General features: G+C 42.9%; 1 protein-coding gene across 1 annotated transcript; it reads left to right on the top strand.

Annotated features, from left to right (window-relative positions):
* The first annotated feature begins 628 nt into the window (after positions 1–628).
* On the top strand, positions 629–12356 carry SERPINB12 (serpin family B member 12). Its single transcript, XM_006745594.3, has 7 exons — positions 629–805; positions 2892–3026; positions 3792–3932; positions 5900–6017; positions 7665–7807; positions 8982–9149; positions 10128–12356. Exons 1-7 carry the CDS (start codon positions 638–640, stop codon positions 10530–10532), a joined length of 1278 nt encoding a protein of 425 aa, XP_006745657.1. The 5' UTR covers positions 629–637; the 3' UTR covers positions 10533–12356.
* Positions 12357–16900: the final 4544 nt, after the last annotated feature.

The raw sequence follows: 16900 nt of genomic DNA, 5'->3' as shown, positions 1-16900 counted from the left end.
CTGTGAATGTGCTCTTGTTGGGAAATGGGGTCTTTGCAGATGTCATTAAGTTAAGATGAGGTCATACTGGATTAGTGTGGGCCCTAATCCAATGACTGGTGTCCTTATAAGAAAGGGGAAATGTGGACTCGCACAGAAGACACAGGGAAGAACACCACGTGAAGATGGAGGCAGAGATTAGTGATGCCTCTATAAACCAGGGAACGCCAACGGTTGCCGGAAACCACCAGAAGTTGGGAGAGAGGCAGGAAACAGATTTTCCCTGACAGCCTCCAGAATGAACCAATCCTGCCAACACCTTGATTTTGGACATCTGGTCTCTCAAACTGAAGGAGGATAAATTCCTGTTGTTTAAGCCACCTAGTTTGTGGTAATTTGTTACGGCAGCTCTAGGAAACTAATTCACATCATTAAATGAAAATAGACCTCTGTCTGTATCAATATCAATATGGACATCAATATCTATATACCAGGATGATGATGACCTTAGTTTTTGAGTTTTTAATAACATGCTGAATCATTGTATATGATTATATCTCATGTATTTAAAATGAGAACTGTTTATCTTCCTCTGATCATCATGTTTTCTCTCTCTGTTTTGTTTTGTTTTTGGTTTTAGACTGTCGTCAATCTCAGGATGGATTCTCTCGTGGCAGCCAACACCAAATTTTGCTTTGATCTTTTCCAGGAGATAAGGAAAGATGATCCTCATAAAAACATTTTCTTCTGTCCTCTGAGCCTCTCGGCTGCCCTTGGCATGGTCCGCCTGGGGGCCAGAAGTGACAGTGCACAACAGATCGACCAGGTGTGGATCTAGTATCTCTGGGTCCACTCTCAGAGTCAGACCCTAGTCCCCTTTGGCAAGCCACGCTGCTCACTGAGCCCGAGGCTTGGGGGGAGGCTGCATCTGCCCTGGAGTTTTCATTTACATCCCACCTTGCTCTCTCTTCAAGGCTCAGTTAAACCTCTGCCTCCTTTATGACCCTTCTTCAGCCTCCCAGCCTCATAGCTTTTCTCAGTCACCTTCTCTGTCTCCGTCTGTCTGTCTGCATGTCTGTCCCCCTTCCACTCTATAATTATCTATACTGATATCACTAGCAATATTTTTAATGTCTATGTGTTTTCTCTCTTTCTGTAAGTAAATCTTTAGTAAGCATCAATTATGTATCCAGTGGCTAAAGATCTTGGCGTCCTCCTTGACTTCTGTCTTTCTTTCTCACTTCACATCAGACTCCAAAAGGCTTTTCTCTTGATACACATCCAGAACACAGGTGCTTCCCACTGTGTCCCTGAGGTTTGACTCACCACCATCCTTTCTAACCTGGATGCAACTTCCTCATGGGCTTCCTTGCTTCTGCTGACAGTCTGTTCTCAAGCTGGCTGCCAGAAAGATCCTTTAAAAACCTCATTCAGAGCCTATTTCTCATCGTTTCAAAACCTGGACTTCCAATTTAGCTAATGATAGAAGCCCGAGTCCGTACAATGGCCCATGAAGATCTAATATCTGAATTCCTGACAACCAGGTGACTCCCTCTGTCATCCTGTCCCCTCCCCACTCCTCCAGGCACACTGGCCTCCAGATTCCTTGGGTAAGCATGCCCACTCCTGCCTTAGGGCCTTTGCTACATTCCCTTTGCCTAATGGTTCCCTGCCCCACCCCCCGATAACTGATCTATAACTTACTTTCTCCTTCAGGACTTTGATCAGAGTTTACCTTCTCAACCAGGCTTACCTTGACCTCTCAATCTAATGTTGCATCCTGACTCCCAACCCTGTAAAATTCCCTCTTACCCTAGCTACTTTTCCCCCACATGGCATTTTCCATCTTCCAAGATAATGCATACAGTAATTCATTACTATGTGCCTCCCCTGCTAGAATATAATCCTACAGATGGTGAAAATCTTTGTTCTAGAATAGTGCTTGGCTTATAGTAGCCATCCAATACAAATTTGTAGAATGAATGAATGAATGAATGTGACAAGAACAACTCCCCAAATAATCAACAGGTTCCTGAGGTTGGTCTTAAAACTTCCCTGGATCTCACATACCGCACAGAGTTTATGTGGGGACCCCACTCTTGTCCCTAGTATGGAGGAGTTGAATTCTTGGATTAAGGTAGAATATGTTTGGGGTCATTCTGCTTTATTCATTTACTTTTATTGGGAATATTATTTCACTGGCGAAACTTAGCTTTAGAGTGTGATTGGCATCCTTCCGGTCAGGTTTCAGATGTTCTTTCTCCAGGCACTTGGGTTTTGCCTGTCCAGCAAAACTGTCCTGAGCAGTGCAAGATGTGTATTTGTCTCTTACTTTTCTGCAATGCTCTGGGTAGCTGTCCTTTGCTGTCCTCACTTGCTTGATCGATCAGAAGGTCTAGATCAGTGCTAACACAAATATAATTCAAATCCCACATGTAATTTAAAAAAATTTAGCAGCCATAAGAAAGTAAAAAGAAATAGGTGAGACTAATTTTAATAATGTATATTATTTAACTCAATACTTCCAAAATATCATATCAACATGTAATCAAACAATATAAGTGAGATATTTTACATCTTTTTTTTCATACTAAGTCTTCAAAAATCCAGTGTGTGTTTTACACTAAAGCCTGGCCAGCTCAATAGCCATGTGTGTCTCATGGATCCCTCGATAGCCTTTTAGTTTGGTTGCATTCGTTCTTAAATGTGGACCCCGGGGGTAACATGCAGTTTACTTCCTTCTATTCCACCTCACAGCCAAGTCAAAAGAAACATCCACTACCCTTTGAACTGTTGTTGATTTTTTGACTATGGAATCACTGTCCCTGTCACACTATGAAAACATTTCTGAAGCTGTTCAGACCTCCTGCCGTTTGTACTGTCTGAGAGACCCCGTAATCATCCTCCCACAGGTACTACACTTCAATGAATTTTCCCAGAATGAACGAAAAGAACCTGATCCCTGTCTGAAAAGCAAAAAACAAGAAGTGCTGGCTGACAGCTCTCTGGAGGAACAGAAAGAAACAAGGGAGTCTCTGACTCTGCAGGTGAGCCACCCTGAGCTCCTGTCCCTCTTCTTATGACCTGCTTATTCTGGTTATGCCATATTTGACAATGGTTACTTATCCCCAGACGTTAGGACCTGGCTGTCATCATCAGCAACAACAATAGCAAGAATGCCATGGGACCTCCAATTCCTTTCTGATTATGCATCTTTTATGTCATTGGCTGTAAGCTAGTCTCCTAAAGAGTAGGATATGGTATCTTCTGCTCATGATGAAGACTGAGCAAAGCCCCGTGACTCACCTCCTTTTCCAGGCCACAGGTCCTCAGGACGGAGCATGGTTGAGGATGAAGGGTAGTAAGGGATAGGAATCAGCTGTGGGAGTCTTACTCTCTTTCTATACCTTGGCCTGTCTGTTTTGTGGGGTAATCTACTGGTACACAAAGCTTTTATTTGTTCTCATACCAGGAGTGGGAAAGATATTTTCCTAGTTAAATACCCCTGTACCTTAGAAAGTTTAAGAGGAAGGTGGAGAGAAGACTGTCTTTTTCTTGTATCTTTTCGAATATAGAGAAAAACGAGGTGCACAGATCTAAAACATAGCGTGCACTGCTGAGTCCCCAGATGTATTGTTCCTGGATGACCTTGATACCAAGTGGGAGCCATGATCTTCCACTGGGACCTCTTCCCGCCCTCCATTCCTCTCTTCTCACTTGCTCCCCCACATGGTAACAAAGTGAAACGACAACGTGGTCTCGTGGCATTTTACTCTCCTGATCAGGTCACATTTTCTTTCTTCTTTTGTCAGGCCGAGTCTTCCAGTGATGAGAGTGGACTGCTCAGTTGCTACTTCGGGCAGCTTCTCTCCAAGATAGACAGGATCAGAGTTGATTACAACCTAAGTATTGCCAACCGGCTTTATGGAGAGCAGGAATTCCCCATCCGTCCGGTGAGTTCGGCATGGCTGGTGATTAAAACTATCATACGGCATGCTATTTAAAAATCAGTGAGTAGGGCGCCTGGGTGGCTCAGTTGGTTAAGCGACTGCCTTCAGCTCAGGTCATGATCCCAGGGTCCTGGGATCGAGTCCCGCATCGGGCTCCCTGCTCTGCGGTGAGCCTGCTTCTCCCTCTCCCACTCCCCCTGCTTGTGTTCCCTCTCTCACTGTGTCTCTCTCTGTCAAATAAATAAATAAAATCCTTAAAAAAAAAAAAATCAGTGAGTAGCTGGATTACTCACCTGGCATCTGGAACGCAATCCTCTCTGACAGAAGGATGTGCTGCGGACTTGGGGGGTTCCCCGGGGCCCACCTCTTTCTCTCCCACACTGTCTGTTGCCCTTCTCCCAGTTTTCAGTTGAGCAGTTTATGAGGCCCATTGTGGGTGGAAAGAGGGTCCTGTGACTAATAGCTTTTGGAGCACCTTTGGGTTTGGTAATGGCCTTCTCTCTTGTGACGGTCTTTCCCAGCAAAGGTGCCTGGTAAATGCACTTGGTAGCTCTTCTTCCCGTCCCTCCACACTCCTTCCCCAGCGCTTCTCCAAAATCCCCTTTCATGCCACCATCAGGCCGCCCCTCAATAGAATTGTACTCAGCAGCACCGCGGTATTGCAGAAGGAGATTGCGTTTGGAGCCAAAGGGCGCCTGGCTTGGCTCCGTGGCTGAGCAGCGTGGACCTACAGCAAGGCACATCAGCTTCTTCAGTCACCACTGCAAGGAGCCACATACTTAGCAAAGGACATGAGGGGTGTGACCACAGGCAAATGTGTGATGCAGTTGGTTAGGCTGGTCTAGTGAGGGGGCGGGCTTAGCCTCCTTTGGCCAACGTAAGTATGTTCTCTCACAGTGGAAATGAGCTTTTCGATGCTGTCTTTTTTTTTTTTTAACTAGCTTTATTGAGGTATAAATTCACATATCATACAATTCACCTATGAAAAATGTACGCGCCAGTGGTTTGGGTATATTACCTTGTAATTGTGGTAAAATATAATGTAAAAATGGCTATTTTAACCATTTTTAAGTATGCAGTTCGGTAGCATTGATCACATTCACAATGTTGTATAAGCACCACCCAATTTCCAAAATGTTTTTTTTTTTTTTTAAAGATTTTATTTATTTGAGAGCGAGAGAGAGAGAGAATGAGAACACGAGAGGGGGTAAGGTCAGAGGGAGAAGCAGACTCCCTGCTGAGCAGGGAGCCCGATGTGGGACTCGATCCCGGGACTCCAGGATCATGACCTGAGCCGAAGGCAGTTGCTTAACCAACTGAGCCACCCAGGCACCCTCCAAAATGTTTTTATGGCTCCAGAAACTCTGTAACCATTAGTTAGGGTTTTAATTCTTAAAAATAGAGGCATTTTATAGTTAAGCTTCTCAAATTACTTGATACTCATGTTGCAGTGTCTCCACAAATGAGATGTCCAAGGAAAAGGGTATCTGGTAGGAACGGGCTTGTGCCCTTGTAACTGTGGGCTGCTTCATGAATAGTCATTCTTTTTTCTTTTTAAAAAAGATTTTATGTATTTATTTTTAGAGAGAGAAAGAGAGAGTGTGTGAGCTGGGGGAGGAGTAGAGGGGGAGGGAGAGGAAGGGGAAAGAATCTCAAGCAGACTCTGCACTGAGTGCAGAGACGGATGTGGGTCTCCATCTCAGGACCCTGAGATCATAACCTGAGCAGAAACCAAGAATCAGACACTTAACCGACTGAGCCACCCAGGCATCCCATGAATTCTATATCCTAAATTGTCACCACAGTGAGTGAAAAAGGCCTCTGGCTAATTAAGAGTGGAGATAGATAGACACCACATGCATCCTGTTTAAATGACCATCTCTCTCATTAGGCTTCTCCTGACTGCCTCACACCTATTAGCATGGTTATCTGATTTCATTGTACTATTTCTCTTTATTCCAATTTAACAGGACTACTTAGATGGTGTGATTCAATTTTATCACACAACCATTGAAAGTGTTGATTTCCAGAAGGACACCGAAAAGTCCAGACAACAGATTAACTTTTGGGTTGAATCTCAGTCCCAAGGTAAGAAAGACCAAACACATTGTAGCTGGTGTTCTTTTCCATTTAAAAGGAGAAAAGTCAGCCCATGGTCTCAGATTGCTAGTCTGTCAAAACCAGGTGCTCACATACATGGGCCGTGTTCAAAGCCAGTTTTGTAGGTGCAAACAGCTAAACGCTTACGCTGTGTTACTCCTTTGCTCCATCAGAAAATGTGAAATCCTTTCAGCCAAGCACATGCCAGCAGGATGTTAACTATTTCCATTTTTTTTTTAACAAAAGGTCAGTAGAAAGACTGTGAAGAGAATCTAGTTATTCAGAGGGAAAAGGAAATAATAAAATCCCAATTTTTATCAACTTTTCACTAGGTACGTAGGTGTTTTCTGGATGAAGGGGTGTTTAAAGATAGTGATGAGTAGTGAAATTTAGAATTCAACATAAAATGGAATAATTTTTTAATATGAAACTCCCCTGTCTGGCCTTGTCTTGCGCACCCAAACTCCAAAATTATTTCTCCTTACTTGGTCCACGTGCCACAAAAATTCCCATTCCTTCAAGGTTCCACTCAGTTGCCAAGAGGAAAAGCGTGTTCACTAAAAAAATTTATACTAAGGCACTAGTTAAATCTCCTGGAGTATTTTAAGCGTAGGTGATGTCAACATAATCTATTATTTATGGAGTTTACGTGGAAGTCTTGCAGTAGAAAGCTCTACTCATCTTTAAGGACTCGGCATGCATTCAGATGACCGATGGTTTGGTATTTTGTGGTGGAAAGAATGCATACTGCAAACAGATGATTGCCTGACGGCATGGGATTTTCCAGTCCACCTCAGGGCTGTGTTATGGTGGAAGGAGCCTCGGAGCTGGACCAAGAGCAGGAAGGCCCCAGGACCTGATCTCAGCCAGCCTTGCTGATTTTTGACTGTGTGGCCTTACCTCTCACTAGCTGTAGTGTATTCCTCTATAAGAAGGGACAACAATACCTACTTCTCATGGTTGACATGGGATGGCATGGGAGAGGACATGTGAAAGCCCCTATCGAATAGATTTTATATCCTGGCCTAGCATATTTATATGCATTTTTGTTTATATGTAAGCATATACCTTTTGCTCTGATGAGCACTTGAGATAGAAGTTTACACAGTAGTCTGTTTCTCAAGGAGGTTATAATATAATCAGGTGGCAGAGTCTACTTTGAAAGGTAGATCACGGGGTGGGTAACCTGGTGAAGGGTACTAAAGAGGGCACGTGATGTGATGAGCACTGGGTGTTATACACAACTAATGAATCATTGTACACCACATCAAAATGAAGGATGTACTATATGTTGGCTAATTAAACTTAATAAAAAAAAAGAAAGGTAAGTCATGGCATAGATGTCTACTGGCAAGTTCCAACAACAGTGACTCAGGGAATGGAAGGAAATTCCCTCAGTTTCAGTGATTTAGAACGGGTCCCTCTTGGGGTTGAGTGACAGTGTGTCTCCCCAACACACCCCCCTCTCCCTCTCCACCGCATCCAGGACTGTGAGTGGTGTAATTTTCTTGGGTTAGTCCTTGAATCAGACATGCCCTAGCCTTGGGGAGGGGAAGCGGCATGAAGGAAAATCTGTCTACATGAATACTTCTGGCACAATTCACATTCAGGATGTTCGCTGAAACCTTTTTTAAGGTAAAATCAAGGAACTCTTCGACGAGGAAGCTATTGACAGCGCAACCATACTGGTGCTGGTGAATGCTGTTTACTTCAAGGCCAAATGGGAAAAATATTTTGATTCTGAAAACACAGTTGATGCGCTTTTCTTTCTAAATGAGGTATGATATTACAGCACATGGTTTTCTAGATATTGCACTCATAATTTCCACTAAGAAGTATGATCTGCGGTATGTACACTCAACTTTAAAACTTAGGTCTCCGGGTGACATACAATATAATAAGAATATTTTGTTATTAGCAAAAATTAGTATCTGAAGTTCACTGACCATCTTGGTGCCGGACACTGCCCTGAGCATTTTCCATTCATTATTTCACTTGTTCGCTAAAATATCATTATGAAAATGAGTCTTACTATTATTCCCTCTTAGGAGTTGAGGGGAAAGAATGCAAAGGTTTGGTTACTTAGCTAAGTTCACGCATTAGCATTCACATCTGTGAGTATTTGTCTCAAAAACCCATGTTCTAATCCATCAGACTGTAGAATGGAGGAAAGGGAAGGTTGGGATCCCAGCCCAGCACCTGTCAACTGTGTTCCTCTTGCAAGCGCTGTGCATCTTCTTTTTTTTTAAAGATTTTATTTATTTATTTGAGACAGAGTGAGAGAGAGAAAGAGCACAAGAGGGGGGAGCGGGAGAGGGAGAAGCAGACTCCCTGCTGAGCAGGGAGCCCGATGCGGGACTCGATCCCGGGACTCCAGGATCATGACCTGAGCCGAAGGCAGTCGCTTAACCAACTGAGCCACCCAGGCGCCCAAGCACTGTGCATCTTCATCTGTAGATTGGTGACTTCTCACATATACAAGGTGTCTGGGGTGGTGCCCTTTCGTCTGATGGAAGCCTATGGAAGAAGTGCTGTTATTTACTATGTAGATGATTATCATTTAACCAAGGCTCCAACCGGTGCTGTGGTGGGTCATTCAGGCCAGTGAGGGCAGGGGGTCACGTGGGGCCAAGAGACTGGGTGGTGCAGGCACAGAAGGTAGAAAGCTGGTGGGGCTTATTTCCCCTGGCTAGGCTGTAGGGAGATTCGTGGATAGACAGTTTACCAACGAGTGGTCTTGGGAGCTGAAGAACCTCTTAAAACCATGGGAAAATAAGGTGTTGGCAAAGGAAGGGCTGACTGATCAGTCGGCAGAGGGCTCTTAGGTTGGATCACTGGTGTGGCTCAGAGCTTCTGGTGAAGACCCTTCTCATCTTAATGGAGAGATGGAGGCCATGTGAGTGTGTGAGCTTACCGTGGCAGTCCTGCAACTTTCTATCTTGTCCACTGCAGAATGAAAAGAAGACTGTGAAGATGATGAACCAAAAGGGCCTATTTCGAATCGGCTTCATAGAGGAGCTGAAGGCACAGATCCTTGAAATGAGGTATATTAAGGGGGAGCTCAGCATGTTCGTCCTGCTGCCTCCTTACTCTGCAGATAACGTGAAGGGCCTGGAAGAGGTAAGTCTTCACTTTCATGTTTCTACAAAATATTTCAGTGTCGATCTTTGGAGAGCAGCCCTATTTACTATCTACCTGCCTGAGGAAGGCTAGCACCTCATCTACCAGAGATATCAGAGAATATATAGGAATCTCAACTCGGTGAGATAGTTCTTCTACATTGGTTTAGAAAAGGACAAATGCCAAAAATGTTGGATAGGGCTTTCCTCTCCCATCTTATAGCTCTCTGCAGTTGTTCTCCAGACCAAGGAATCTGGACACGGAGTGATATGAGAATTGCTACAAATGAACCAGCTTTTCCTTTCCTCTGAATAGCCTGACTTCCGGCCTCTTGCTTGGACTATTTTGCTATGGCTCACATAACGACCTGTGAGCTAAACTCTGTTTTTGGGTGCAAGTGCCTTGACAGAGTGGAGATACTGCCGCTGGGATAGATTGCTTGTGAAGTGGGAATCAGTGAAGGCTGGGGAGCCTTGGCTCTATGTTGTTCTGTGCGGTGAAGAGGTGGAGACAGAGGGAGAGAGAAATCCCCGGATAGTGATCGCAAGAATAGCCATTATTCAAAATGTATTGTATGCCAGCACTATGTTAAATACTTTACATACATCATTTTGTTCAATCAGAGCCTAATGGTATTATCTCTGTTTTATAGAAGAGGGGATTGAACCTCAGAAAGCTAAGGCTTGGCCAAACTCGCCCAACTTGGGTCAGCTGAGCTTTGCCGGGCTTTGACACCCAGACACCAGTCTGTCAGACACCAGAGGACACCAGAATTGGTATCAAATTGTCCTGTGACTTCTAAAGAGGAAAGAGACTTGCTTGGGGGAATTTAAATGAGATCAGAGTAGTTTGAGGCTTAGGGAAGGATCTTGAAGATTGTTACTGGCTGTTGAAATAGACTCAAGCCCTTTGGAGTAATTGGGGCATCCTTTGCAGGCTCATAATCTGACCGTAAACATTATTTCCTTCCTTTTGTAGCTTGAAAGGAACATCACTCATGAAAAAATAGTGGCCTGGAGCAGCTCAGAGAATATGTCAGAAGAAACAGTAGCCGTCTCCTTCCCGCAGTTTACCCTGAAAGACAGCTACGATCTCAATTCTATTCTACGGGACATGGGCATCACGGATATCTTTGAGGAAGGGAAGGCTGATCTTACTGGAATCTCTCCAAGTCCCAATTTGTACCTGTCAAAAATTGTCCATAAAACCTTTGTGGAAGTGGATGAAGATGGCACTCAGGCAGTTGCCGCCAGTGGGGCTGTTGGCATGGAAAGGTCCATGCTTTCCTGGGTGACGTTTACTGCTGATCACCCTTTCCTCTTTTTCATCAGACACAACAAAACCCAAACCATTCTCTTCTATGGCAGGGTCTGCTCTCCTTGAAAGGAGCACACTGTCTAGGGCCCAGGAGCTGGAAGAAAGGGGCAGTATGGTCTGCCCCTGTCATAACATGGGCATTTGCATTCTTGCTGATATCCTCTGTCACAGCTCCAAGCCCCCTTCCTCCGGCCACTCGGCCTGTGCTTGTCCTGATCCTTCTCTCAACCTGTAGCTGACTTTCATCTACCCCCATTAGTATCGAAGTCCCTGGCTCGCTCCCTGGCCTTTCATCATACTAAGCTTTCAAGCATATAATTCACCCTCTGTGACCTGCAGGTCATGTAATTGAGAATGGTACTAACTTTAAGTTCCCTACCTCCTTATAAAGGAATCCTGAAAGATCAAGTCATTAGACCATTAGACCACTTCTAGGGGAGGATAAATTCAGAAACCCCTTTAACATGGGCAGTGGGAGGAAATGTTTAAATGGAATGTGTTTTGGAAACTCAGCTCTATTTCTATGGTAGTTAAAACCCGAGTCATCGCTGGGCAAGACACCCTGCCTCTTCCTCTCCCATCTTCTTCTACTGCATGGAAGATGCCCTGTAAGATGTTTCTCACCGGGGAGAAAAGCTACCCGTGGATTTAAGTGAGAGCTCAAGGACGGAAGCGGGTCCTGACTAGCACTCATCCTGCGCAGATCAGGATATGTTTTGTGAATCTGACATTGAACTAGGAGAGTGGCAGTGGATTTAAAAATTAGTCTCAGCTTTCCTTATTGAGTCTCCTAGGCCATCATCGTGAAGCACGATCTTCTGTGTCTTCTTCACCCCCTTCCTCAGAGAATTCTCTTCTGAAGTTACCCCTAATACCCAGCATGTTAGGTGGGGGAGGGGAGCGCTACCCTCACTGCAGACTGCCAGGCTCCCCAACCCCTTCTGTCAGGAGTCCGGCCACATGGACCTATTTCCTCCTGGAGGCCTTATGCCTGGTCACATCCTGAGAGCAGGCCTGGGTCTGGGCATGATACATGTGGAAACCTTTGTCAGGAAGGCCCTTGGCTTCATATCAAGCTCTAGTCTATTGAAAGCCGTATGCCTGAGTGTTTAAGACTCCAGAACCTGGGACCTTCCTTCTCTGATAGGTCTGTCTGAATTCTTGGTTTCTGCCTTAGCTGAACACTCTGGAATGACTACTAACAATGTCTAACTCGAGGACGTGGACAGTCGTTCTGTCAAGGTGAATTTCTGGGCCTGGTCGTGGCCCTGTTTCCCTGCCCTGCCCTCTGAGCGTCCTCCTCCCAGTTGCCACCGTGTTGGTTAAGTGTGGCTGTGGTGGTTTTTGCAGGAGAAGGTAGGTTAAGTTCAGCTGCTGTCATGCTGGCCCCGGTCCCCCCGTTTTCCTCTATATTAATGATTTCTTTGTGCTGTGAGGGACAAGTTCCATGTTCCCCATACAGGCTTCTCATTGTCAAAGGTTGTTTGTGGTATAAAAAATCTCTCGCAGCTTGAGGTGGCTCTTCCAAGTCCTTTCCACAGAATGCAGGTCACGTGGGTCAAATTTATGTCAGATAATCAAATACATAGTCTCTTCTGTGGTTCTTTTTGGGGTTGACGTTTTGAAGATTCCATGCCTGAGCTGGCATTGCTGTTGGATACTGAGCTGGATAACCATGACCTGTGTGAAGGTTTGGCATTGTCTGGCATTGCTTATTCTTTTCTTTGATAAACACATCTTCTCATTTGTATTGGGATCTCTCAGAATTTTAATCACAAAGGGAAAGTGTATCTATTTACAAAAATGAGAGTGAGATTCTTAAATCTTTCTGTGAATCAGTAAACTTACTCTTTACTAATCTTTTTCAATTGATTAAAACGTTTCTTCTTAGTAAATAAAGCACTTTTGTCATTAGTTAAAATGTGTACAATATTTTATGTGCCAACTGACTTTTTTAGTGACATAAACCTCACTTTAATTTTTTTCATCCCAAAATATAGAAATACATAATCTATGAAACTAACCATTCACCTCAATTATGTTGGGAAGATATATCTTGTGCCAGAAAATATTTCCCAATTTTCCACCATAATTGCATATGAAATTGTAATTATATAGAGATGAAAGCTTGCAATGATGCTAAAATCTAGGAGTGACAGCCAGTGGATCATCAAACGTTTCTTCTTTCTCTAGCCATTTGAAGACTGAATGAAACTCCCCCAATACAATGCACAGGAAGGTGAGGAGAGGTGTTGGCACTTTCCACCCTGGGCAGTTTAGTCTTCACAAGGAGACTATTTTTGGTGGGACAAGGACAGAAAGAACCCTGGTGGCAATGTTGTTGGGTTCATATATTTCCCCTCTGTTTTCCCCATTTGTCCCCTCTGTTTGGAGTGTCAGAGAGTCAGACCATACAGGGAGGACAGTGGAACTACAGTAGATGGAAGCATATGAGAAATGGAATTATGCTCAAATTTAGGAGCTCTTGACTCTTCATTCTTGCGCCAGTGAGATTGACCCTTTGATATGGCAGCCAGAGGCACAGAGAACATGCAATTCTGTGCTCTATAAGTGCTAGAAAACCAGCCAGAGCATGCAAATCTGGGGAGTGAACTCCTCCATTTCTAGTTCAAGATTCCCTCCACCCAGCAACGGTGACAGGTAGGACAAATGAGGCGATGTAGATTCCAAAACAACCGATTCATTTACTCCTACTACAAACATTCTGGGAATATAACTGCCAATGTGTCATACCCAACAGGCTCTCTAGTGCTCCCCAGGTGACAGGCTTTGTACATTCTATTTTGTTTCACCCTGGGCCCTCCTTATGATTTCAAACATTATCTAATGTATCTTTCTCCTCAAACTCCTCCCCAGTTTTTTCTTGAGCTGGAGCGAGCCAGAACATATGTTGCTTCATCCCTGATTGCTGTTTGCTTCTTTTGCATGTGTGGCTTTTTAAAAATTTTTTATTACAGTATCATTAACCTTAGGTGGGGGCCTTATGATTGGGATGATGGGTGAGGAAGCTGAGCCGTGTCTCAGCGGGTTTCTTTGCTCTGTAGTTGAATGCCAATGTCAAATGTGTTCTTCATCCACATTACTCATGTTGTGTTCTTGTTTTCTCAAATCCACTGTCTTATTCTTTTGTTTTTTTAGTCAATAAATATAACACAAGATTATATTTAAGAGGCACACTTCTTACCAAAGTATTCTACATGCTTAAGATTTAATTTAAAAATTCTCATATTCTCAGGCGCCTGGGTGGCTCAGATGGGTGCCTGGGTGGCTCAGATGGTTAAGCGTCTGCCTTCGGCTCAGGTCATGATCCCGGGGTCCTGGGATCGAGTCCCGCATCGGGCTCTCTGCTCCTTGGGAGCCTGCTTCTCCCTCTGCCTCTCTCTCTCTCCGTCTCTCATGAATAAATAAATAAAAATCTTAAAAAAAAAATAAAATAAAAAAATAAAAATTCTCATATTCTCATACATCGTTTCCCTTCTAAAGAATGTTATCCATCATGTGCATCAAACAATGTTTTAGCTATAGATGGGTTAAAGGATTTGAGGAGCAATCAAATGCACAACAGTGGAGCTGGTAGAAACCCACACACCTTTTGTTGACACATATAGGTTCTGAATAGATCATCCCAGGTCCAAGGTTATGTAAATGGGGAAAAATATAGAGCTTTAAAAAAATTAGTGCCCAATAAGGAATGAGTACATCATGCTTTAGACAAAAAAATGAAGCTTCAGAAAATGATTTGTGGCAAGAACCAGAAGAGAACTTTAGAAACCTTTTTGGTATGATTGATAGGTTTGAAGAAGGCAGGGCATCTGTGGAATTGAAGCAGAAGTCTATGAAGATAAATGGTAGATAAATTGTGACAAGGTGTGAAAAAATTGGATGAAATATAAAAAGACTGCCAGGGACCTAAAAATACAGTAGCAGAATTCAAATAGATTTTAGAGGAAGTAAAGAAGCAAAACTGATGCACTGGAAAATTTAATTAGTGATGAATAGGTTGTATTTCAGAGTTTGTCTTAGAATATATAGGAAATAATAAAAGGGAAATTCATAGCTATAGAGAACAGAAAGTAAACCCAAGAATTATGGTGTTTCTGAGAAAGCAAACATATTAATTGGCATGAAATTAAGAATCAAGACACAATAGAAAACTTTCTTAACTTGGATAGTCACCTGATTACATGGATTGATTTCCAAGAAAAGTAAGCAAAAATAGACTTGCTAAAAAACTGTAAAAATAAAAGGCTGAGAAAATAATTCTATTAACATTTGGGCAAAAAAGAACATAGTTCACTTAAAAAGGATAAATAATCAGAGGGTCCTCAGACATTCATGTTGTGTTAAATTTCTGAAGACAGGGAAACCTAGTCTACAGGTTTGAAGGGAAAATATATGATTAAAGAATTTCCTGCTCAGTCAAGTTGTAAATGCAACAGAAAATCCTTCCTAGCTGTATTTCTGCACAGGTGAGAATGGTGTGTTTAATCCCCAGGACTTGGCGCCATGCTATAAACATCAGAGGAATTGAAATTGGATTCATGTTGCTTTGAGTAGAATCCAATGCAGTCAAAAGCTCCAAAAGTAAAGAAATACATCCAGTAAAAATATGATTTCAACAGAGAGCCACAGGAAGAAGAGAAATTCTTAATATTAAATTCTAATTATGTCCCCAAATTGTTGGCAGCTGTGACTTTTTCCTTTGGCACTATTTTTTTTTTTTTTTAAACATTGAGTCCAGGCATGGGATAAGTTTCAATATCCAGAATAAGACTACAGTCACAAAATCTCTGAATTGGAACAGTAATAGTTCTGGATATTTGTTGAGTACTTACATGTACTGTATTGATCAAAGACTTTTATATGTGCTAGCCCATTTAATCCTCTCAGTCTTCCTCAGAGGTAGGTTATTATTAGTACCTATAGTTAACAGATGAGGAAACTGAGGCACAAAGTCACCCAGGTTGCAGACGATTGATCTAGGAGTTTGAACCCGGCAGTCTGGCTGGATATCATACAGTGGATTTCTGATCACTACCCTATATATCCTCCCAAGTAGAAATGAGAATCTAATAGGCCATTTACTTCCATTTCTTTATTTTACAAGCATGCCCTTTGAGGGCCAAGGACTCACTCGAGATAAAGTTTTGGGTTCCAGTGTGCTTTGAGCTTTGAGGTGGAGAATTCAGGGGCAAAAGGAGTATGGGGTGGGCAATCATGGTGGTGGAGGGTTCAAGTTCTTCAGTAGGAGCCACCTGGCAGGGGTGCATCTTCCTGTCCTGGCCCTGTGCCCAGCAGTGAGGGACAGAGTTCTTTGCCCGCTGGCTGTAAGTGAGTTCACTTGAGTCACAGAGGCATAGCCATGCCACCAGATGACTGCTACAGTCACAGAGGAGGACAAATTCCCACTCAAGGGGTATAAGCTGCGAGCATCCTTGCCAGGAAGCACATACAGAGCCTTCCACTCCTAAATTGCTAAAGCAAAACAGCATTCATAGACAGTCTAATAGGGAGTCTCAAAGACAGAGACAAGTGTATGACATAGATTACCAAATGTCTGAAGGAAATAACCACATGAAAGAAAGAAATCAACCTTAACAGAGTTAATGGATTAGATAAACTACATTAAGACATATAAATAAGAATAGGAAGTTAAGATATTCATTTAGAGCTTCTGGAAATAAGCTTAATTATTACAAAAGGTCAGTAAGTCGACTGAATAGCAAAATGAACACAGCCAAAGAGTCAGTTGGAAGACTGAACCTCAAAATTCTACAAAACATAGAAGAGACAGAAAAAGAGATAGAAAGTACTTAAAAATGTGAAGAGCCATGCCAAGTAAAGAAGCTCCAGCATTCATCAGTGAGCTTTTCAGGAACAGAGAGAGCTGAGGGGAGGAAGTACTCAAAGATATAAGAAAAGAAAAATACATAGAATCGAAAAAAATTCATGCCGATTGAAAGGGCCCATTGAGAGCCTACCCTTCCACACTGTGGCCAAATTATTGAAGATCAGGGAAAGAGGGGAGTATCTAAAAGCTTTGTGAGACAAAAGAAATAGAATTCATAAAATGGAATGAGAATCAGATTGAGTTTAGGTTTCTCTTTGGCCCTGCAAGAAGACACAGGGCAATATTTTTTTTTTTGGCTCATTTTTTTAACTTTTTATTTTATTTTATTTTATTTTTTTAGTTTTAACTCACAAAGCAGGTTTATTATGACAAAATTTAAAATAAAAGAAATCTGGGGGGGAGGAGCAAGATGGCGGAGGGATAGGAGACCTGGATTTCGTCTCCTCTCAGGAATTCAGCTGGATAGGGATCAAACCATTCTGAACACCTACAAACTCAACAGGAGATCGAAGAAAGGAATAGCAACAACTCTCTGAACAGAAAAGCGACCACTTTCTGGAAG

This window comes from Leptonychotes weddellii, chromosome 13 (genome assembly GCF_054177405.1).
Source record: "Leptonychotes weddellii isolate Sample4059 chromosome 13, ASM5417740v2, whole genome shotgun sequence".
Classification (NCBI taxonomy): Eukaryota; Metazoa; Chordata; class Mammalia; order Carnivora; family Phocidae; genus Leptonychotes; species Leptonychotes weddellii.
The sequence above is the reverse complement of the archived record's forward strand: the minus strand, read 5'-3'. Positions and strand labels throughout refer to the sequence as shown.

Coding starts and splice junctions, on each gene's coding strand:
- SERPINB12 (XM_006745594.3), top strand. CDS start 638: ATGGATTCTCTCGTGGCAGCCAACACCAAATTTTGCTTTGATCTTTTC. Junction 3,933..5,899: donor AGGAATTCCCCATCCGTCCG/GTGAGTTCGGCA, acceptor CCAATTTAACAG/GACTACTTAGATGGTGTGAT. Junction 6,018..7,664: donor GGTTGAATCTCAGTCCCAAG/GTAAGAAAGACC, acceptor ACCTTTTTTAAG/GTAAAATCAAGGAACTCTTC.